General features: G+C 40.3%; 1 protein-coding gene across 1 annotated transcript in view; it reads right to left on the reverse strand.

Moving 5' to 3' along the window:
* The window catches only part of ARHGEF10 (Rho guanine nucleotide exchange factor 10), a gene marked incomplete at its 3' end in the record, with an annotated part of 115,553 nt that overhangs the window by 83,647 nt on the left and 7,428 nt on the right, over positions 1 to 24,478 (reverse strand). Inside the window, exons 2-3 of the mRNA XM_084285218.1 lie at positions 20,697 to 20,772; positions 1,129 to 1,299 (exon numbers count right to left, since the gene is read on the reverse strand). Of these exons, the coding sequence (XP_084141344.1) occupies positions 1,129 to 1,299; positions 20,697 to 20,733 (208 nt within the window). The 5' untranslated portion in view covers positions 20,734 to 20,772. The remainder of the gene's footprint in view (positions 1 to 1,128; positions 1,300 to 20,696; positions 20,773 to 24,478) is intronic.

The following is a 24,478-nucleotide window of genomic DNA, read 5'->3' on the forward strand; positions in this document are numbered from 1 at the left end:
AATGCTCTACAGCAGCAAAACAACTGGGTTACAAGAATGCCTTACAGAAAAACAATAATTTGATCCTAAATACAGGATAAGATTTCTGACCAGTGGCTAGGGTCCACTCTTGCTTGCCATAAGCACACAGCTGAAAACTGTCTTAAGCCCTCATGTTGCAAGTCATATTTTAGAGATATTTGTGTCTTATATACACAAATACAAGAAACATTTTAGCAATAGCCATGAGCAAAGAAAAAGCTCACTGGAGGGATGCTCCTCAGAGAGCTGTCCTGAAAATGCTCTGATAAGAACAGGGGAAAGAAAATAACTTTTGAAGTTTTCCTCCTTGAAAATAAACTATTTTCTGATACACAAACTCCTCGGTATCTCTAGAGACAAGCTGGGGCACAGCGCAACCAAAGGCTACTCTGAAGCAAGCTACAGAATTGGATCCCAAGTGATCAGAAGCTTTCAAGCTGTAAGCACGTCTTCACAACAGGATGAGCAAACAAGAATTTTTCAGAGAAAAGTCATGTTTTAAGTTCCAGGTTGTCAATCTGCTCAGTCACCTGACGAGTTATTTATCTCTCATTGCCATGAGCACAATGACTGTTTACAAAAGGAAACTGGATCAAAGTCAACCAAATCAGCTGTTGTCAATTTGAACAGAATAGAGCGATTTCCAGAGCATACCTCAGCACTGGGAACATCTGCAAGTGCTGTAAAAAATATTTTAATGTCTAATAAAATAAGACCCCTGTTATGAACAAGATTCTTACATTCTGACTTTTTTTTTTTATGCACGTCATACGATCAGCAACCATCAAGCTTAGCTGTGAAGGCAGACTATCTTGAGCCATCTTCTTGCTATTACAGGTCCAAGGGCATAGAAGGTTTCCTGGAGCATGGCATTATGACTGAGACAAGTACGTTGTTTTACACTGAACATGGATGGGAAACCTCAGAGGAATTGTGTGTGATCATCACTTGCCTTGTCAAATCTACCACGAGTACAGCTAGCACAAATAATCAAAACATTTGCACAGCTATTCCATAGATCTCTCTTTTTTGCAAGTATTTTTATTCCATCATCAATCTTGCCTCTTTACTTAGCCTAGAGATGCAGAGCCCGTCGCGGTGACTTACCGGTGCCATTAGCCTCTTGGTGCTCTGTGTTACTTCCAGGATCAGGAGGAGGTGGCACAAGGGCTTGTCTGTCTGCTTCTGGTATCTCATCTCCACTGTCAAAGTCAAACTGCTCTCCCTCGTCCTCTTCATCATCATTCGTACCCGTGGCTTTAGGCTCTTGCTCTAGAACTATGCAGAAAGACAAGCTTTGTTTTTTTTGCTCTCAGTAATGATGTCAGACATTAGGCAGGTGCTCTATGTTATGAATGAAGCCCATAAAATGACGCCCAAAAATGTTAGGTCACTGGAACTTTCTCAACATGTTGATACCCTCTGGCAATTTACAACAAACCCTTTAATATAACTAAATTACCTAGAAAGCGAGAGAAACTGGTAATACAGATACCTTTTTGTCCTAGTTCATTATGGCAAAAGCAGACAAGATTTATAAAAACATTAAAGCAGCTGATTCTTTAAACAAGAAAAGTTCATGAATTAATGTAGCTGGATAGGGACTCTTCTATATCAAATCACTCTCCCTTTCTAATTCCAATTTTCTATGCCCTTTCTTTCTTAACAGAATCAAAATGACAGCGACCGTAACTTTCTTCATGCACATTAAAGAGCAGCAGATTGTTTTCCCTACCCCAATCTGAGACGGTGTGTTACGTGATGTCATTGGTTTAAATCTGTGGTAACCCCATTACCACACACTTCAGTCATCGAGGTGTATTTTGGTATGGGGGTTTTTAGCTGTGAAAAGCTAATGGCTTAAACAAATTACATCCCAGCGTGGCTGGGACCTGAAGCATGTGGGCTATTTTTTTGTCTTTACCTATGAGCACCCTGCAGCACACCCCTGCTACCCCATGCAGGGGTGGGGAGCAGGAAGAAGAGCTGAGCAGTTTCCCTTGGTGCTGTTGTTCTTATCCACATGAGCATGAAGAACCCCTGAGGATTTAAAACCTCTCACTGCATTATTTACTGCTGTTTTTACCACGTATTTGCATCGCATGAAACCTGAGTGCAGGATCCAAAGCTGCTGCTGGAGATGCTCTGCAGAGCATAGGGGGCCACTGCAGCTGCAAGGAGGGAAGCCCAAACCCCTCAGACCCTTCTGTTTCTACAAAAGGGCTTCACCCCTCCTTCCCTAGACCTGCCACAGCTGCTCTGCTACCATCTGCAAGGAAAATTTGTTATCAGACTTCTCCTTGCAGAAACATCTGTGGAAATTCTTCAGCCCAACCAACCTCCCAAGCTCCTCCCCAACGCCATTCTTATGCAGGAGTTCAACAACGCATTAAAATGTAATAAAAACACATAATTATAGGACAAAAATATATTTTAATAATGTCAATACACAAATATTTTATAAACATATTACTGAGGTTCATAGGGTTTTTCCCCCTCCTGCAGGTAACACGATATTAAAAACAAAGTCACGCAAGGACGGCTGGATCTCCTGAATCTGGACGCTTATCAGCTGTTCTGCCATGCAGGACTGCTTGGATTGTCATGGTAATCAGCATTCTTGCCAAGGCTTCTGTTTCTTCGGGCAGGCTGAGCCAGCATATTTTATCGCAGCCTCAAATAACAAGATCTTTCACGCAGTCTATCTGTAGGAGAGAAAGCGAACTAATTGCAAAAATATTAAGGAACAAAAAAGGGGGTTCCCTGCATTTACGGTCACGGTCTGTGGCTGAGGCAGCAGGACGTTCAGTTTAATTTTGATGCTTTTTAAAACCCTTTTGTCAGAATGCCTTTGGATTGAGGCTTTTCATACTTGCTTTTGTCCATTAGCAATACTTTTTTTTCTGAAAGACGAAAAAATGCTACTGAGCTCTTCCAAACGACTCAAGAAAACCCCATAATTCTTCCTGATTCAGCATCCACCTGAACTGCCTCTGTACTCCTTGCTGCTCGCCAGGAAGGGGGAAAAAAAGAAAAGAGGGGTTTTATTATTGTCGGTAGGTTTTTGTTCATTTTTTAAAGCTTTCAGTTTCTCTCTATAGTTCAAATTTAGTACTTCACAGGTTTTTGTTTTCCAAGTAGAGTGTTTTTTGGGATTACCAGTGCATGAAATAGTGGTTAGTCATCCAGACTAGGTAGACAAGTGAGAAGATGTCAGTCAGAAGTCAGTAACAGCCAGAGTATCACAACTTAAAGTGTGTGCACGGGCTACTCCTCTGGCTGTTCTATACAAGTGAGCATCAGCAGCAAACCCTACCAACACATAAAAAAGCTCTTCTGCATTTTGTGTAGCGGGAGAAGGAAGATGAGATAACCAGAAGGGGTTAAACTTGCTCTGCTCACTTCTATAGGGTTAGGCCACACTCCAAACTTAGGTGTTGCTTGAGCAGGGCTGAAGTAAGAGCAGTGAGCCCACCTGCTCACCAGAGGTCAGCTCTAGAATCCATACATTTAATTTACGAAATATTCACACCACGCAGGCAAACATCTAGGAAGCAACGCGAAGTTTTGTGGCTGCTAGTTACAGAGCTTCTGGATCCATTTTTTTTTTCTTAGGTATCTTAGGTAGCTTAGGTATCATATGCCTGGTTATTCTCTGCTCCAGCACTTTCACATTGATGCAATTCCCCAGGCACCTGAATCCAGCACAGTGTCATTTATCAGAGACGGACAAAAACTGCCACTGGCAAAAAAAGGTAATTTGAGACACTAAAAGCAAAAGGAATGACTCAGGAGCCAGGAGCAAACCCTGGTCGGCTGAGACACAATTTCCCTTCAATTTTCCTCTCCATCTCCCCCCAACAACCCAACCAACTCACACGTTATGACTGAGGGCAGAAAACCTAACAGAGAGTTGAGTTTCTCAACTTAGATTACAAACAAATAAATTGAAAGGTACTACCTGATCTTTTTTTTTTTTTTCCTGTCATGTTTGCTAATGCTGCCCTGTTGTGTTTCCATTTACTTTGCATTGGAAATAAACAAGATGCAGAACTCTGTAATTGGGCACTACTGGATGGAAAGAGCCCCTAAACTGAATCAGTGGTGGGTTAGGATGAAAAAAAAAAGACATAAAGAAAGAAGTAGAGTTCTTTCCCAGATCATACATCCTTTAGTGATGGGCTACTGGAGACAAATAACCTCCCACCAAATAGTTTCAAAACTGTATTTTGGCTTTGCATCGCTCCCACTTTTGTTTAATCCTGCAGGTTAAATTAATTCTTTGAATTTAGTGATCCTGCCAGTTTCATATGCAAAAGCATTCTCCTTTGAACTTCTAATTTTATGGAAACAATTTATTTTAATAACAAAAATAAACAGAGGGTGGGGGTGATTTCCATTTGCTTCATGTGAAGAACTTCTCAGCGCTGCAGATAGAGACTGTTATACAAAAAAGACATTATGAGTAACTACAGTTTAGAAAATATGTACTGTTTCTACATTTTTTTTTTTGTGTTACATCAAAACAGCACTAACAAGAAAACACATTTTTGCTCTTGGAAAGTTCTACGGCAAATTAGGAAGACACAAAACATAGTTAAGCTTGACCTGAATCTGACTACCAAAAAAAACCACCATGTATCTTGCAAAATGTAATGCCCGTGAAGACAGTTACAGTTCCTCCAATCCTTTAGGTGTAAAGCAGAAAGTGGATTTCCAGGCAATTGTGACTGCAGAAAAATACGTGGTGGGAGGGGAAAGTGATAAGTGGTGTCCAAAGATGACAACTTTTTAACATCACTTTAAAATTCATTATTTTTTGGCCTAAGTAATATTCATTTGGCATTATAGAGTCTGCCTGAAATTGCTTTGAATAATTAAATTGGTTACTAAAAATCCAATTTGCCTTTTCACTACTACTCACATTCTTAACTTTCCAAGTGCCAGCCAGAGCAATGAGAATACAATAATTGATTAAACCTCTTCATCCTATGCCAATACCATTCTGTGGGGAATTACTTCTCTTCCTTTAAATCTATATTTGGAGTTTTCAAACATGGGAAAAGAAATCTGAAATACAAAAATTTCCTTCAGGGTTAAATGTGAAAATGTGAATTTTGAATTAAAAGAAGGAATAAATACTCTCATAATCGTTAGCACAGCACATGAATTTATGACTTTTCTGTGGTATGTTATTCAGGGAAATTACTTTTTCTTAAGCTGACTTCAAAAACAAGCTAACTTAGGCTATGTTTACAGAGACCTGCTGGGGCATAAGCAAATTTAAACAACTTTATTTTGTTCTACCAATTGTGAAACATTCTTGGCACCATCTGCTTTCCCATTCATTTTCCTTAAACTATTTATAGTTTAATAGCACAGATAAATAGTTAGATAAATAGAGTGGCATTAATTTTAAAGCTGAGATGAGGCTAGTGAAGCTTCACTAATAATTTTCTTTTAGAGATAATACATAATTAAAACAAAATAGATCAGCACTTACCCTTTGAATGTGTGTGAAGCAAACACACTTTGAATACAGTGCAAACAAAGGAGAAAGTGAAAAAAAAGTAAAACTGACTTTCCTTGCAATCACATAAATCAGAGATGATCCTAAAGAAGTCAGTTGAGTTTTTTTCACAGAAAACAAAGATAAATGAAGAAATGATCAGAACCCTAAGCAGGAACAATTCAGCAGTCTGGGACACTGTGACAATAACCCTGGAAGCCGTGGACATAAGAAGACACACCACCATCAAAAATACTTGCATTTGAACATGCCTGTTTTAAGGTTTTAACAGTGCCTTTGCAGACTGAAAGAAGGCTTCTACATAATCAGGAGCGTAGTCATTGCAATCTGCTGTAGTTTTTTTGTTTTGTTTTTAAATAAAGGTTAGCAAAGAACTATGGAACGAAAAGAGAAAATGCATCTACTATATTTGAAAAACTCCACAACAAAGAATGGCCCAAAGACTGCAGGACATAGTAGATATCCATGCTGCCAGAAGGGAAAAATCCTTTCCCTTTTTCCCTTTAGCAAGCAGTTTTCTTCCAATGCACTTTTTTTTCTCCTCCTCAATTTTGCCTCTGGAATGTCTGTGATCTCTGTCATATATTCACTGAATGCCAAATTCTCTTTTTTTTTTTTTTTTTTCTTAAGGATATGATAAAAGTGACTGAAATATTTATCATCAACTACACTGACCAAAAGAAGTAGACATTGTTTCAGATGGAAAATATCATTTAGTGAAAAAATATTAATGCAGTTGAAACTAAAGCAAACTGGAAGGAGCTGCTTGTTCTTATTCTGATGTGCAATCTGAAAACATTTCTCTTTTCCACTCATGTAATTTGGATTGTCACTAGATGTTTAGGACAACACAGACCTGCCGTCTTCCTTCAAACTGAACTCCATGAATACTGTAACTTGCTACAAATTCTTGAGTATCCTGAAATAGGAAAAAGTTTTCACTAAAATCATTTACTAGCTTAAATACATTTAGATATTACAAAATGTAAAAGCAAAGCTTACAAATTAAAGCAAACAGCCAGGGATAACAATTCAAGTATTTATTATTTAACCTTGATGCATTCCAGAGATGTTCTCCTCAGCTCTCTTTTAAAGTGAAAGATATGTTTGCTATTTCAAACCCTTATTTCTCGGTAGTTAGAGTCTGCCCAGTTCCTTATGTAAGTATACCAGACACCACACAGAAACAAGGAATGGAACTGTCCGGATTTTAGTGCTCTGCTGTATTCTAACCAGGAAAGTGCTCTTCATTAAAGTAACTGAAATAAATAGAAGTAAAAATATCTTCATGAAAATAAAGGAAAGCCTCAAAATGTAACTTTCTACTGGAATATATATTAAAAAAATCTTGATTCCAGGATAAAAATCCTGACTCCAGAAGGAAAAAGAATTACTCTCCCCCAACCTGAAAACAATTCCAGAAACTGTAATGTTTCTGGAATACCCACTTCCCATGTGGCTAAGTATATAAGCAGGAATAGATGAAAGTAGATACTTATTTTTCTGTCTCTTTCAAAGCCAGCCTCAAGACAGAACTACTATTACAGCTGTAGAAAGAGAAAAAATGCACATAATTATGAATATAATCTCTCCTTAACAAAGGTAGAGCTGTGAGCTCTGTTTCTTTTTAGAGTATCATAACAGTAAATAACTGTTTTTAAAATTATTATTACTTTTGTAAAACTAACAATTTGGGCCCCGATACATCATGCTGACCACACTCCAAAATGAATGGGCGCTAGAGCTGTTCAGTTTATATTTCAGGTGAAATTTTGTAACAGACACTTGATACTTGTCTGTCCTGAGAAATGATAGGAATTACAAGGAAGAAGCTTAATTGCTACTGCAAAAATTTTCCAATTTGGCCAACTTGCAAACCTTTGAAAAACTGCCGTTGATTCATATTCAGCTGAAACTTTTAAAAGGCTGTTAAAAGATTCGGTCACCACTCGATTAATCCTCACAGCTTTTCAGTGCTGATTAGATTGCATTACTACAGCTAGAAAGCAACAAAATATTTTCTAGCTGCTCACATCTCCCACTTGAGACAGGGACTTCTTCAGTACCAGGAGAGAGAACTGCACTTGAACATTCTTTCGCTGTGGTACTTGGCCTGAGTGCCTCTCTCCTGCTTTCGTCCCCGAGCACCTATGCAGGGAGAAAGGTGAAGAAGAAAGCCAGCTGGCTCACATGTGCCTTGCTAAATAGCTGGATAGGGAAGGATGGGGACAAGTAAGGTGACTGGTGAGGCTGGAGTTCTGGGTGAGAGGGAGACAGCACTTCTGTGGTTAAGGAGGTCTGGCACCAGCAGAAGAAACAAGGACTCATACAGGAGACACCACTGCAACAGCTCCTTTAAAAATAATAGGCAGTCAAGCCATTATAAACTGTTTCCACAATGAAAAAATAAAAAAGCACAACTTTTTAAATTATTCAAGTAACTTTCATGCTTGGAATTTCTAATGCCCATTCAAGATCCCCTGGAGCATGCTGTGCTAAGAGCAAGCAGAAGCAATGGCAGCCTCTGAGGTACTGCATCAGTACTTAAACGAACCAAAGGGCAGAAGAGGACAGCTGGCTTTCAGGAACCACCATTTACTGGCACTTCAAGGCCACTAACTGACCATTTCCATAAGTATGCCCTTCTGGGTGTGCATATCTGCAACTCTTTTTCCAGAATGTTCTCGAGCACCAACCTCCACACTGCTCAGTGACCTCCAACTGCTGAGCACGGCTTTAAAGGATGAAGCCAGGCTGCAGAGATACTGTAATGGAGCATTTTTGCTCAAGACATCTTCAACAAGACACAAACATCCAGGAACAAACATCCAGGAGCTACCTCATCACGCCAGGACTCAGCAAACTCAGATGCTCTCCCTCAGTCCTACACCTGTGGAAAGGACGGCGGTGCATGGCCTCCTCCTCTCCCTGTGTGTAGCCTCCGGGCCCTATCTCCTCCACAGCGCTGGCAGGAGGAGCCCTGAGGCCTGTCCTGGTTCCTGCCAAGATGCCACCACGATGTGTCACCACAACAAGATGTCATCACGACAGCTGAGCACCCTCCATGCCACGGCATGGGGTCAGACATGATGGCAGTTGAGGAGAAAGGCCCTCCACAAACAGGTGCCTCAGCTGTGCTTCTTACGCTTTTCCAGCACACCACTAATACCCACAAATCAGCTCCTTGTACAGTCACACAGGTGGAAAGCGTCTCCTTTGCTGGAAAGGAGAAAAAAAGTCTAACCCAAAACCCAAAAACACGTGAACTCAGTTTACTTCCCTGGAAAGCAGATGGGAGCCAGAGGCTTTCATTCCCCACTCACATGCAGTTGGGCTAAGCTGGTGTTACAGGAAACCCAGGTCCCCGTGGCATAAAAGCGTTGCTAATTACTCAAAGCTCACACACATCCAAAGCATGACCACAACGTGAGCATTAAAGGTCTCTACGGGAAACAGTCACGAAAAACAAAACAAAACAAAACAAACAGCACATATTCAGAACAAGGAGCGTTTCCAGTGGTGGAAACAAAAGCAAAACCACACAAATTAACAGGCTCTCCCTTCAAATAAACAACAAAGAAATAAGTAAAAACCTCTCTTCAGTATTTCATAAACATACAAATTACATACTAATTACATTGTCAAGAATGTTCAACAGAAACTACTCTTCTGGATAAAAAGCAAACTTCAACCTCAAGTCAGAAGAACGATGAATCTGCCTGTTCAAGCTTAAGAAAGAGGCTGCTACCAACAGCAGCAGATATTCGGAAAGATTTACACAGATGGCTCACAATGCTAAAAATTAAGCTTGAAGTTAGCTAAAAATTAAGAGTTGCAAAAACCAAAGAGGTTAAAACAAAAACCTTAGGTATGAACTAGGCTGCCCAGAGAGTACCAGCAGCAACATGAACAGACCTGTTCTCCCTGACTCCACAGGATGCACTTCAACGCTGGCTATACTTATGTTTTGACAGGACAAGGGGCAATGGCCACAAAATGGAGCACAGGAAGTTCTGCACCAATATGAGAAAGAACTTCTCCATGGTGAGGGTGACGGATCACTGGGACAGGCTGCCCAGGGAGGTTGTGGAGTCCCTTTCTCTGGAGATATTCAAGGCCCGTCTGGATGCCTACCTGGGCAACCTGCTCTAGGGAATCTGCTTTGGCAGGGCAGTTGGACCCGATGATCTCTGGAGGTCCCTTCCAACCCCTACAGTGCTGTGATTTACAAAGGCTGCTACATGAAACCAGCATTTCGTGGCTGTTTAACTGCCTTCATACTCTGCACACTGACGATCACTGGTATTGAGTGCCACTACCAGAGGCCAAATGCTGGTCCCTGGAAGAAACCATCTTTTCCACCTCAGAAGTGTATGTGTAGGTTCTGCCATTAATATTTCACCAAGAAACGTCACTGATGTACAGAGAGGCAAGTCTTTAAAATGAGAGGCTGCTAGGACAGTATGGATGGATATTATTTTGAAATCTGCATGAATGCATGATAGATCCCTGTCACATCAGTATTAAAGGCTATTGACTTTCCATTGGTACTGAAGGGGTTCCACCACATCACACTGCTGTGGTCACTGGACTGAATCCATGTAAATGCCACCTCATCTAACACGAGGAAGAGACATCAAAACAGAGAAACTACACATACAGCATGACATGGCTGTTGCTAGTGATACGTGTAGCTGAGCACAGCCAACGCTGTCGTTTATAGGAATTGCTGAACTCGCCCTGCAACATGCTGCCAAAAGCACAGCCCGTACATGGAAAAAAACAGTGAGCGTTCATAAAATGGAAATCAAACAGCAGAAGGACAAGTCACTGGGAAAAATGAAGCATCCAGCTCTGGAAGAGGAGAGAAGGAGCATGTTGGCTAACCACAGGATGCAAGCGTCATGTGAAGAAAGAAAGACAAATGAGGATTTTCTAGGAAAACTTTTTGACCACACAGTTGATATATTTGTGGGAAAATTACCATTTTTTTAATAATATCTCCACAAGAAAGCACAATCTGGCTTGTCCTTTACTTCTCTACTTTTTCATCTATTATATATAGTTTTCCAAATGATTGTTTTTAAACTGAAGCAGTTCTTGTTTAATTGTTTAAGGAATATGCCTTTCTCTACTACAGCCTGTTTAATTCTAATTAGCAGTCAGAAGCTGCTGCATCATCTGATAATAGTTTGAACTGAAATGACTTGGGAGTCCCGCAAGGCAGGAAGTGTCACTTATTCTAGGGGTCAAAAGCAGACCATGAGAGATCCTACTTCCACAGAAAGAAAACACACAGTTCAGGTACATAAACTGTATATCATACAAAAAAGAGCTAGAACCCACACAAAGCAAAAGCCGAAGTACTTTAGGTCTTGGACTGTGTTTAGCAACATCCGTCCATCAGCCTGACACATTTTGGATATGAAGTAGCAAGGGGTTTGCCTTCAACTTTGGATTACATTTCTTTCTCCTACTCTGTCAGCACCATGCCTTCACGTGATGTAGGCAAAAGGAAATCTGTACTCTGGATCATTAGGCCAGGGCTCAACAACCATTTATCCAGCAATGTCAAAACGGAAACATTTGCAGCCACTCCCAAAAGCAGAGCTTTTAACACCTAAAAACCTTGACCTTCCTTGGAAGTGTTCACACGCTTAGCCTCCTTCCTTCAGTGGTAATGGCCGAGGTGAGGTCCAGAAGCTGCCTGCTGCTTTGGAGATTGATTTGTCTTTTTGGACACACTGCAATAGGTTACTTTTCCCCAAAGATAATTCTACCTAACACTGCTCTCAAAGCAGTGCAGGCAACCTTTATCTTCTCAATTTACTCTAAACAAGGAAAGACTTTAGAGACGCATCTTTTAACAGAGACTATCATCTGGTACTACAGAAAAATGTATATGCTAGTACAGAATGGTTTTGTGTTGTAAACTTAGGAAAAGCACTGGAAATATGTTGGGTTTTAGCTGGCTTCTCACCTAATTTCTGTTGTTCTTTCTTTCCTCAGACTACAGAGCACTAAAAGATAAACTGACATGTAAACGAACTTTAATACACACACTGAAGTATGATAAATTCATTATCCCAGAAACTAATGGGGAAGAAGTAGTTAACATTAATGCAGGGTTTCAATCCCCTGTTTTTAAGCTCTTTTCCACCTTGTTACATTAACAATAAGGATCAACAGTATTGCCTGCCTGATTTCAAACTTTATTTCAGGCTACCACGGGTATGAATCATCTGATCTCTGGCTTTGGTTTACAGGCTCAGTGGGGGAACTCCCCTAGGCACAGTCAGCAGGAGTCCAGCTGCTCACAAATCCTGGCTACCACAGCTCACTGAGGTGGGCATGGGTGATTGCTACAGCCTGCCAAGCTCGAGTTTTATAGCATTCCCACCAAGTATTGTTTCACTGTGTCTTTGGAGCTCTTCTTTGTCCTAACATACGAAGGTTCTGCTGTAATTCAAAGTACATCTGTGGACTTCAAGCAAACTCATGAAAAAACAGCAATTCTTACCATCCAGATTCACTAACCAAGCTCTCCAAAATTCTGTTTCACAATATCCTTTTAACAAAGCTTTCACCAGAAACTCCATCACCTCAGTATATATATAGGCTTGAGCTGGGCAATGGTGGTGTTTCCCTGGGATCTTACACTCCACTGGCATCAGAGTCCTTCTCATCACCTCATTTCATCAGCTATGGAAGGGAAAGAAAGCTCTGCATTGGCTCCAGAACCGGCCATAGACAGCTGACATAACCAAACCTCGTGCTTCATTGCTGTAGCCAGTCCACTTGGGAAATCACAAAGGGATTCCTTCCAACATGAGGAGTCATCTTAAGCACTCAGCTGGCAAACATTCCTCATATGCAAACATGAGAGGGTCACTGAAACAGATAATCAGATATGCAAGAGCACTCACAGCCAATGTTAATTTTACTTCCACTGTACTCTGCAATACCAGAGACCACAAAGACCCCCTGGACACTTTCACTGAACCAATTCACCACTCCCGGGACAACTTCAAGTGTCAGCATCTGGATTTCCCTTTGTCTCCCCCTGCAACAGCCACACACACTCAGTGAAAGCCACTTCTCAGCATGTGCATCTCCATGGCCCAGCAACGCAAAGATCCTTCTTTCAGTTCCTGGCAAAACCTGTGCGAGCTTAAGAAGATTTTTCAGGAACTTTCATGCTTTCACCTAATCAGTTACTGAGCAACAACGGACTGTTTAACAACAGGATGTATTCCTACAAAGACCCTTCTTTAACTGCCTAAATCATCTTCTGGATTTCACAAAACCATGACAAGGTCTCATTTCCTTCAGTGAGAAAGGAGAAACTATACGGAGGGTTGTAGGGCTTTTTCCCCAAAATATTCATGAAGTGCATTTTCTAGGCGTAGCTTCAGTTCCTCTCTGCAGAGAAAGCAAGCAGCACCTAATAAATGTTTCATTCAATAATTCAGACACTCTATCTAACATATCATAATGCAAACAAGTTTTTGCTGGCTCTCATACACAAGATAAAAGAATTCTAACAATGTATAAAAAAAACTAATCTCTCTACGTAAACTCTACAGTTGGAGTCATTGCAGCAGTCTAAGGCATGGTTAGTGAGTATTTACTGGGATCTGTGACATGGAACTAAACCAAGCCAAACAAAAATCCCTCAGTTATTTGGCAGCAATTTATCCTGGCCAGTTAGCACTGGATACAAATCCCAAAAAGGCAAAAAGAGGCAAAGAAGAAAAAAAAATATTCATAACTTTATTTGTGTGCTGGCTCATTGTTGGAAATTAAAATTTTGGAACTTAGCTTCCATAAATATTCCTTGCAAGATACCCCTAATTCCTTTAAAGTTTGCTTCTTCATCTTCATATTCTTTCTTCAGAAAGAATATTAATTACCCCAGAAAAAAAAAATAAAAAAATTGTTGTGTTGGCATCCCTAGAATCCCCTTATCTCTTCATCAACTGTCCTTTTCAATCAGTATATCTGGACCTTCTCCCTACACATAGCTGAGCAAGTTAAATCCAGATGTGAAGTCATATTACAAAGCAGCTGAATGAATAAGAAAAAAAATACACCCTAAAAGTTATTATTCAGAAATAAAGCATTAAATATGATCAAAATGATAAAGTTAACCTCTCAGTTCCATGACAGTGAATCACATTTCATCTAACAAATTATAAACATCCAACAAAAAAAAATTACAGCATTACTTCTAAGAAAAGAAAATATAATTAAATCTTAAATTTTGTTTTCTTTGTAGATAATAAAAACAGTAATAAGTTTAATTAATCTATTTCTCTTCATTTTTTCCCCAACTCTCAAATATGTTTGGCTTGAAGAAAAACACATGATTAGGAGGGACGTGTGACACTGTAACTGCATTTCTGCAATGGAAATATTCTTGTTACTCTTTGTTACACAACTTGTCTTAATTGTCACACGAAATAATTGATCCTTACCTTAACCAGTGCATTTTCCTTTATTTACTGAGAGCAACGTGATCTTTAGAAACAAATAAATTGTTCTATTACAAATGGGATGTCAGACACCAGCAAGCTATTGCTGGCTTCAGAAACAAGGGACCATTCATAACTACAATTCATATTCTGTTCTCATTCTCCTGAAATCTTGGCTCCCCCTTTACCATCATTTGTAACTGTCTGCATGCTGAAAATAGATATCTAACAAACAATGCCATTTAGCCTAAGACCAACTCCCTTTATAGCTGCAGTTTAATTTAAACAATGTTCTTATTTCAATCCCCCAATCATGCTAAGTAACATCTTTTTGTCCTACTTTAGCCTGAAACACAAGCACATTTTCCCCACTGTTCTTTGCTTCCATAAACTAAACCGTAAAATAGACAAGTGATTTTCTTGACAAAAGCCCCTGTTTAACTGCCTCTGATTTCTGTGTCAGTCACAAAATCAGCTTGTTACAACAGCTAAAACCTAAATAAACTATGAGATCCTTCACTAAACAGGACAAAAGTTAACTGAATCATCTAAATTATTTTTATATAAATACATAAATACATATTTCATGGAATAAAAAGTTCCCCTAGCAGAGAAATACAGTTATCTCTTCAGTACAACATTGCAACTACTCAGCTGCTCCTTAATCCCTAACCAAGGGTTCTTCTGATTATTTTTTTTCTTGGAATATGCAGTCACCTCAATGGGACCTTTCATGAAAGTACAGTTATTCCTACTTTTGTCTTACTGGAGAGCGCACTGAGATTCAAGGCAGACTTCCTTGTCAGGGACAGAGGAATGACGACTACTTTACTGTTCCAGCACTGACAGGAAAACAAACAAACAAAAAAAAAAAGCAGGAAGACACAATCACAGCACTTGGTCACATACAGGATATCCAGATTTAAGCCCTTGGCCTCCTCGCTTTATATCTTGCCGTAATGGGAATAAAGAAATATCCCACTTGCAGCCCTAGAGAGCCGATCATTTACATATAAAGTTGTATAAAATCTCCTAGACACCGGTTGTGAAAACATATATTTATTTTTTTTCAGCTTAAAAAACACATGGAAATGTCTCTGTTTCAACCCACTGAAGCACATTTAAATCCACAATCTTCGGCAGAACAGAACAAAATTTCTCACCTGGCTTTACTCAAAGCATTGGAGACAGCGGTGCAAGTCAGTAAAAGAGGTGAGAAAACACACCGGCAGCTTTAACAGCACCTCGTGTTTCCCAAATGAAGTAGAGTGACGGATAATTGTCTCTCAGGTACAGAGTGTTTGGCATTCAACTACACAGTTGAATTTTGCACATGGAAATTTGCACACGGAGAATAAGGAGGTGGTTGGTGACAGCCAACACAACTTCACTAAGTGCCATGTTCTGCCTGACAAATCTGGTGGCCTTCTACGCTGAGTTTGTAGCATTGGTGGATAGCAGAAAAGCAACTGGCATTACCTACCTGGACTTGTACAAAACATCTGACACTGTCCCCTGTGATATCCTTGTCTCTAAATTGGAGAGACATGGATTTGATGGGTGGACCACTTGGTGTGTGAGGAATTGGCTGGACGGTGACACCCAAAGAGTGGTGGTCAACGGCTCAATGTCCAGGAGGAGATCAGTAACAACTGTGCGATGCAGTTGACACCCTGGACGGAGGGGATGCCATCCAGAGGGACCTGGGCAGGCCTGAGAGGTGGGCCTCTCAGTGGGTGTTGAACCTCATGAGTTTCAGCAAGGCCAAGTGCAAGGTCCTGCACCTGGGCCAAAGCAATCCTAACCACAAATATAGGCTGGGCAGAGAACGGATTGAGAGCAGCCCTGAGAAGGACCTGGGGACCTGGGGGTGTTGGTTGACAAGCAGCTCACCGTGAGCCAGCAATGTGTGCTTGCTGCCCAGAGAGCCAACCGTATCCTGGGTTGTATCAAAAGCAGTGTGGCCAGCAGGGTGAGGGAGGTGATTCTCCCCCTCTGCTCTGCTCTCATGAGACCCCACCTGGAGTGCTGCGTTCAGCTCTGGGGCCCACAGCACAAGAAGGACATGGATGGATTAGAATAAGTCCAGAGAAGGGTCACAAAAATGTGCAAAGGGCTGGAGCACCTCTCTTACAAAGACAGGTTTGAGGGAGTTAGGGTTGTTCAGCCCGGAGAAGAGAAGACTCCAAGGAGACCTTACAGTGGCCTTTCAGTAAAGGGGCCTACAGGAAAGCTGGGGAGGGACTCTTTGTCAGGGGGTGTTGTGATAGGACAAGGAGTAATGGCTTTAAACTAAAAGATGGTAAATTTAGATTAGATATAAAGGAGAAATTCTTTACTCAGAGGGTGGTGAGGCACTGGCACAGGTTGCCCAGAGGAGCTGTGGATGCCCCATCCCTGGAGGTGCTCAAGGCCAGGCTGGATGGGGCTTTGGGCAACCTGGTCTGGTGGGAAGTGTCCCTGCCCATGGCAGGAGGGTTGGAACTAGGTTATCGTTAAGGTTCCTTCCAACCCAAACCATTTCTGTGATTCTAACAAATTCATTCCCATGATGTTCTTGTATTGAATACTGAAATTCTACTATTTCATTTTAACATAAATAATTTTCATTTCCTCTAAATACATAGCAAAACATACCATCTGCTCCTGACTCCAGAACTGTACTACAATGGAGCCATGCTCCAAGCCTCCTCACTACACATAAACCTACCTTGAAAGACTCAATTAATTACAGAACAGAGCATAGGTCTTAAAAATGTTGTAAAAGGCAACTTAGTTTAGGGTAACTGGGATGAATTGTTGACAAGCATACTCAGGAAGTAAACCCAATGTTTCTAATAATTTTCACAGAGAAATCACATGAGACCATGTCACATGAATGTGAAGAATACGGGAACAGAGAAAAAGGGACACATTCAGAGAATGAAGTGCAAAACCAGGAGCCTGTCAGACACAGAGTCCCTACCCTGCCCCACTTCCCTTAGGCAAGAAGCTTCTCAGGTGTCCATCCCCTGGGACTAACAGAGATGCCTTCCCTTGTAAAACAGGCCTGATAAAGACCCAAACACTTAAGGAAAAAGGCTTTCACTTTGCATGTCCTTGCTGTAGGGACAGGTTTGGTTAACTCCACACCAATGCAGCAATCAATTAAAAACATTCTTGTAACTTACAGCCAGGATAAAATCTGTTTTTGTTCAGATTTTAAAGAAGAAAATGATTTCTATTTTATTTCACAAAATAGCCAGGGAAATTCCTATGCATATACACATTGACGAAGTGAACCCAAGCTAGTACTGTCATCTCAAGTGCCAATTTTGAAGCAGCTTCCAGGTTATTCTCTTAGCCAAGGAAGCCTTTGCATTGACTCCCCTCCAGCAGCACTGTGGCTACTAACACATACATTCATTCAGAATATGTACAGAGAAAAATAGCAGGCAGTTTTTAATCACTGCTAGAAGAATTACTTTTTAAAAACATTCTGGAGGAAGGAACATACAGGCATGTAAGACTTTTTTTTATTTTTTTTAATTTTTATTTTTTTTTACTGAAGTTCTTCAGTACTTGAATTTGCTCTGGGGTAAAGGAATTAACTAGCACAAACTTGTCATTGCCTAATTAACCATGCATGAATGGAATGTCCAAACAGCTATAAGCAGCTATGTTGCATAAGGATAATAAATGAAATAAATAAAGGTTAAATTCCTTTTTTTTGTGGTCATATTTTCCTATCATATGTAGGTTTTTCCTTTCAAGAAGTGGAAGAAGCTGCCCTATTACTGACCTTAACTGCACCTGAACTCACATTTCTCAAACAAGGTAGAGATTCAGATGATTATTGCTAAAGAGAAGACGTTATTTAATATGAATTTAATTGCATAGCTTTCACATATATTCTTACAATATCCCTATTGCAAAGATGAAGGCTTACCATTATTTTACCCCTTTTTATACATAAGGACTGATACAAATAAGTTTGTGGAAGTTACTTGCCCAAAGACACAGGAAACCTATCAGGTAAGTACAAAAATGAGATTTATAGTACAGGGTATACACTATAAGTTAGAAAAGAATCCACATCACTTTCAACTTATGACAAAATAGTTTGCTATTTGAATTGTCACCACAGTTCAGGACTTTAGTTATGCAACAGCTAAAAAGATATGTAGTATGTTGCAGAGGGTCCTGGATGCAGCACACCATGGGAACTTCATCCTCACTGCAAATCACAATAATCACCCATCTGCCCACATTCTGCTGAGCACCTCTGAACAGACCCTATGGGTCTGGCAGAGTATATGCACACCAAGAAAAAAAACCTCAACCATTATAAAGCAGTTCTATACCTTTTCGTCTTTTAATCCAGGTATGTGAATTTGCAGTTGTACTTGGCCCTAAAATTTCCACCTGCTACCCAACTGCAAAATAAGAACTACCTAGGAAGTGAATTAAAGTGTATTTTAGTGTAATTAAAATTTACATTCACTGAGATACCCTTTATAAATATGCTTTTAAAAAGAAATTGCATTGGTAAAGTTAAAAAAATATTATAATTCTGATAACTTTGGACAAAACTTTTTCAAATGACAGGGAAAGAATCCACTGACACAAGATGAGGCAGAATAGTACCTTGAGCAGAATCTCAATTTATGTTAACAAGTCTAATGCCAGCATATTAAGGAGAAACAGGTCTGAAAATAAGCATGGTATACATAGTTCCATATGGCATGAAGAGCTTTGCAGCTGAATTCTGGAATCCTATTGAACTATGTGGCCCTGAATTTTTGTCAGTGCCCCAAGTACTGACAAGCTGTACGAAGTTCGGGCTGTTGCCACAATTATTAGAAGTCTTCAAACAATGGCAGCTCCTCCTCAAGTGGAAATATTGATTCCTTACGGATGACTCCTTCTCCACAGCACTACATTTCTTTGGAGATGGATTATCTGATAAAAGACAATTTCACAGTAACTGTCACTAAACAAAACAGTTAAAATCAGAGTCCTGACCACAATGGGTTAGGACAAGGACAGGAAAAGCATTTTGCCAGCAATAACCTCAGTGGTATCTTGGAGCGTAAATAAAACTGTCAACAACTTTGTTCAAAAAGCGAACCCATTAAAAGCTGATTTCACAATTCTCTGCTTCTCTCACATTCCCAGTTTCCTAGGTAGTATCTAGTAACAGACCTCTGCCTGTGGCAGCGTCCAAGCTAGTGGGAAAGCAATTTTGACCTAGGATGTTTATTCCAAAATTCCTAAAGAGTTATGACTGAACAGAACCAAGATAAACCCTCTTTCATACTGAAAAAGGTTTATGTAGCTATGGTATGAGTTAGTCTGTGAATAAACAATAATACGCTTATAGGACATTTTATTTAAAGTGACCTATACGTGTATTATTAATATACATGTGCTAGCACATACTTTATAATATACACTACCATATAAATTTATATACATCTCACTGAACACGCAAGTCCAATGTCAATATGACAGACAGAGCAGAAATTCATGGGAAGACTACAGAAAGTCACTATCTATATGAACTGTATTAGCAACGTTACCAAAATAAGAACAGCTGCAATGGGTTCAGCCACAGGTCTACATAATCCATGTCTCCATAAGTTAATGCTTTGGGAAGAGCAAGGTGAGGACAAGCATATATGATACTTCTCTTAAGAAGTCTCCCAGCACCCAACTATTAAAAGCCAAATCCTTTCAAGACTTAAAATATATTAATACCAAACGACATTCAAAGGTGTGTTTTTGCAGGAAATCAAACAAGGGGAAGAACAGCTACAGGCAATATTCTTTTAGAGCAAGCAAAAGCGGAGAAGACAATGATACAGTGTTTTGTAAATCCAGCCTCTGTGCCCTCTGAAACCTGGGCTGACCTAGCAACCATATGGCTGCCAGTACATAGCAGCCAAGTAGCACCAAGGGCTAACTTTACAGAAACAGCCCTGCATGCACAATAATATTTCATAAGTTCATGTGCTCTGACCACAGAGAGGTTTAGCCACGCACACTTCCCCTCTGCTTCCCACTGGGACATGTGTTGGCTGAGCACAGAACTGAAGATATGGGGCTAGAGAACTGCAGCATCAGAAGATCTTCCGTCCACAGCCCTCAGCAGACATCGTCCTGATTAAGCATGCCCTGTGGAAGCAGCACGTGCCCTACCAGAGAACAGCTCACTCCCCTCCATCCTCCCAGTTCTGACTCCAAATCTGTCCAGGCATTTCAGACATTGACCCAAATATCTTTGCTTGCTTGTTCTCTACAGGGCAGCACTTGCTGGAGGACTCATAGCCAACGAAGAACAAGGTGAAGGTGTGATGATATGATCCAGCCTAAGCTACCTTAGAAAATGTGTTTTTTTTTTTTTTTTTGTTTGTTTGTTTGTTTTTTTTTTTTTTTCTTTTACGATTTGGACTGTAAAGAACAATCCTCTCCCCGTTTCTTCCTCTTACAACACCAGTGAGCAACCTCCAAGAATAAATCAGGGAGGATGGCAGGCACACAGGTTTCAGTGGAGGCATAGTTAAATACCTCCAGGAGCAAGCCTCAGAGTGATATGCAGGGAGGGAGCACTGGGGAGGTAAAAATACTTTTGAAAATATAACCACATTGTTACTAGGAAAGTTACCACCAAAATAAAAATTATTTGTTACCTTCTGGAGGTGGGGGAGGGAATTCTTCTGTGTCCATCCTAGTGTATCCACTGCACCTTCAGCAGACTGAAAAACCCTGCAAAAATAAAGGGAGAATGTTTTTTAGATGAACACGATTTTCCGATATACAGACACTCCTTTTTCAATTTGGCCAAGCTCAAACCTATTAGCTAATTCCATTATGGAAGAGAGGAAATGTGCTTGGCCTCTTGCTTCAGAACACATCTAGTCCAAATTTTTATGTACATAGTCCTCAGTATTGGAGCCAGTTCATGTAATGATCTCAATAAACCAGCTGAATAAAGATGAAGTTTTCAAACTGTTTAATATTCTGCAGGTCCCACTGTGACAATCGCAAACAGATTATTAAAACATGTTGTTTCAGTGTCTGTTTGTGGCATGTATTCTGCTTCAAAATCTTAATGGGAGAAAAGGAATTCCAGGAAGCTCAGAAGTTTTAATCATCCCTTTCTCCATTTGGGAATTGGAAATCTTAAGTTCTACCTTAGGAGAGGAGAGGATTATCTTAAAAAACTCTTTTTGAGCCACTTCATTTCAACCTCACCACTGCTGAGCGAAATAGTTCAAGCCCTTACAAAGCCTCTACAGCCAAGGTATGGAAAGGGTAAGTTGAAGGAGATGGCGAAATTCAGGAACAGCAGAGAAACAATCAGCTAAATGAATCAGGATGCGGAGGTCAACTCATTTGCCACCTGCAGAGAAGTTGGCAGTGGATGAAAGGAAATGCCTCAAAATAGGATCCAACCGCAGAAGGTAGTCGAACCCTGGACAAGAACAAGGAACTTCACAGCCAGGGCTCAGAAAGGGCTCATACACACACACATCTGTCTGTAACACACAAAATGCTCTACGACACGCCTTCGCTATACTGCGTCCCCTCTAAAGCCTCTCTCCTTATCAGTTGTATCTGTAGAGCTCAAAGGCGTGTTCCTACTTACAAATGCCTGGAATGCATTTTGCCACACCAAAACTGACAGGCAAAATAAGGGAAAAAAATAGTTTGAAGAGAAAGCTATTTTTCTTTTTTCTTTTAAAATTGAATCATCACCAGAACATAGGTTTTCAAATATGAAACATGCAATAAATGGTAAACCTCGGGAAGTTTGTCTCAACACCTCTGCCAAACGCATCTTTAGAAGGGGAGCTAAAAAGTCCCCCATTTTATTTTATTTTTAAACAGGTTGTTAGTTTTTAAACGCATATGGAACTTACTTCCGCAATGATTTCGAAAATAATCATCTTCCTCAAAAGCAAATCCTAACAATTAGCATACAGAACGGAGCTGTGGAAGCTTTCAATTTGCCTTCTGTGTTCATCTGGCTCACTGACATGCTTCACATTACCCAAGAACTGTGTAGAGGAAGGTCACAGACCCGGTGATCGAGTCCTAACCACTGACCTGCTTTCTCTCATACGAACACTGCAGTTATTCACAAGAAGAAAGACACACTTGCTCTGCCTTATGGGTTGCATTATATGTTGCATTAATTCATTTTCAAGTTCCACAGATTTTTATCTACTTTTTAGACATGGAAAAAAACATTCTAGCAGCAAAGTGAGCTTGTGTATTGTGAATTCCACTAATACCTTCCATAAAATGGCAATTATTTTATTTTTATGTGCCCGATATAACCATGCCAGTGTTCACAGAACACCTTCCAACACCACCATACACAAAACTTTTTTGCCCTTCTGCTGAGAGACAGAGGAGCTAACTCTAACCAAAGGGATTTAGATCAAGATTAAGCCAGGCAATTTGACTTGGCTAGGAGTACACAATCTGTTTGCCACTTGTAAGCTCCAGTATTTTTTCCCCGATTGATTCCAGTGACTATTACCGCCAACAGAAGTTTCAAACTGTGTAGATATTTATTTAAGAATAATCACAGAAATCAAAGAACAAATTAAATTGGAAGGCACTGCTGAATGTTCTCTCATACTCTCGAGACAGGTCTAACTTCAAAATTAGATCAGGTTGCTTTCCTGTTCAGGCAAATTTTGAAAGCCCCCAAAGGTGGAGATTTCACCATCTGCCCCTGTACTTCACCAGACACGGCAGCAAGAACTCCTCCAACACATCCAACTGGAATTTCCCTTGCAGCAGCTTGTGGCCATCAGCTCTCATTCTCTAGCTGTGCACCTCTGAATGAAATCTGGCTCCATCTTCTTCACAACAACCCCTTCTTTTGGGAGTAGATTCTGTCTGCCTTGAGAGGATTCTATCCTTTCCACGTACAACTAAACAAACTCTGTTCCTGCAGCCTCTCCTGAACTGGCATGATGCTCCAACCATGGCAGCAGCCCTGACTGGACTAGCTCCAGTTTGCCAGTCTTTCTCACACTGGGTGACCCAAACCAAACATTCCAGATGCAACATCATAGGTGTTGAGTAGGTGTTACTCAGTTTAACATAGAATCATTTAAGAAACTCAACTCTGTCCTTTTAAACCACAGAATACCAAAAACTTGTTCCAAAGTGTTTTGTTTTTTTTAAATTGCAGATAGAAAAAATAGCATAACAAACATGAAACACATGAGCTATTATAATTGTGCTTATCACATCATAAAATTATGTACCTGAGTAGCTGAACAATTGGCCTGAAAAATTAGGTATGACAAAGTACCAAAATGCAGAGCTTTTTTTTGTGGCTTTTTTTTTTTTTTCCATTTAAAATTGATTTATCAGGCACAGCATTACCACTAATTACTCAATTACTCAAACCACTTCCTTCCAGGCTTCACTGAAATCACAGAAACACAGGGATAGAAAGAACCTCTTGAAGTTACCTAGCCCAGAAGTTAAGATTTCCTGAACAGCTGCCCGAACAGTTCACCTGACTCAGTGCCCATCACCTTTTTTCCTTCGGTTGCAGGTTAAGAGGTAGCAGTGGGTGCTGTGGACCATGGTGGTGCTCTACTGACTGTCTCATTTTCATCTCTTTCTGCGCATTTCCCCTGCGTGCCCCAACATACAGCAGATACAGGGAACAAGGTCAAGGTACACCCTTTCACAAAGGCCGGCGACCCTTCCTGTCCAAAGTTCTCTCTGCTTTCTCGTATTCTCACCTGGTCCTCTTCTCCCAAACCATTATGAACAATAGGTAATGTTCGTATTTACAGAATGAAAGAGGAAAGGGAGTTTTCTAACTTTCTAAGTTCCCAATTTAATTCTCCACTTGGAATGGTTAGCCACTGAAACTATCTATTCAAGCAGATCTACACAAAGGAAAAATTCTGAACCTAAGAGCAGCCTAATTACTGCCGTTAAAAAAATTTGTAGCAGTGCAGCATGCTCTTATTCCAGAAGCTTAGCTAATAACTTTGTAAGTTTGACTATCTTTAAAAATCAATAGCCATGTTAAACACAAGTATTTTGGAAGAAAAAGAATCCTACCACCTTAATACACTGCAATACACAAAGGATTTCAAAATGCAGGTATCATGATGTAGTTGGTAAATTGATGCTTAAGAAAATATATGTATATTTACAATACCACATTAAAATCAGATTTTCTTGGGTGATGTTTCTAATGGAGAGAAATCATACGCAGTGAAAGCAGTCAGATCTGGAATGGAACTCAAACCAGAAACTTATGAAACAAAATTGACAGCATGTGTCTCCACAATGTGTCTGCAATGTCCCACAACAACCCTTAGAATTTCAGGAGCAGCAACACCTCCATAACACAGATGAGCCGCCTGACATTCAGAAAACTGAAGTTCTGATTCCACTGCCAACAGCAATTTTAGCAAAGAAAACA

Source organism: Netta rufina (assembly GCF_964035555.1).
Source record: "Netta rufina genome assembly, chromosome: 3".
Taxonomy (NCBI): Eukaryota; Metazoa; Chordata; class Aves; order Anseriformes; family Anatidae; genus Netta; species Netta rufina.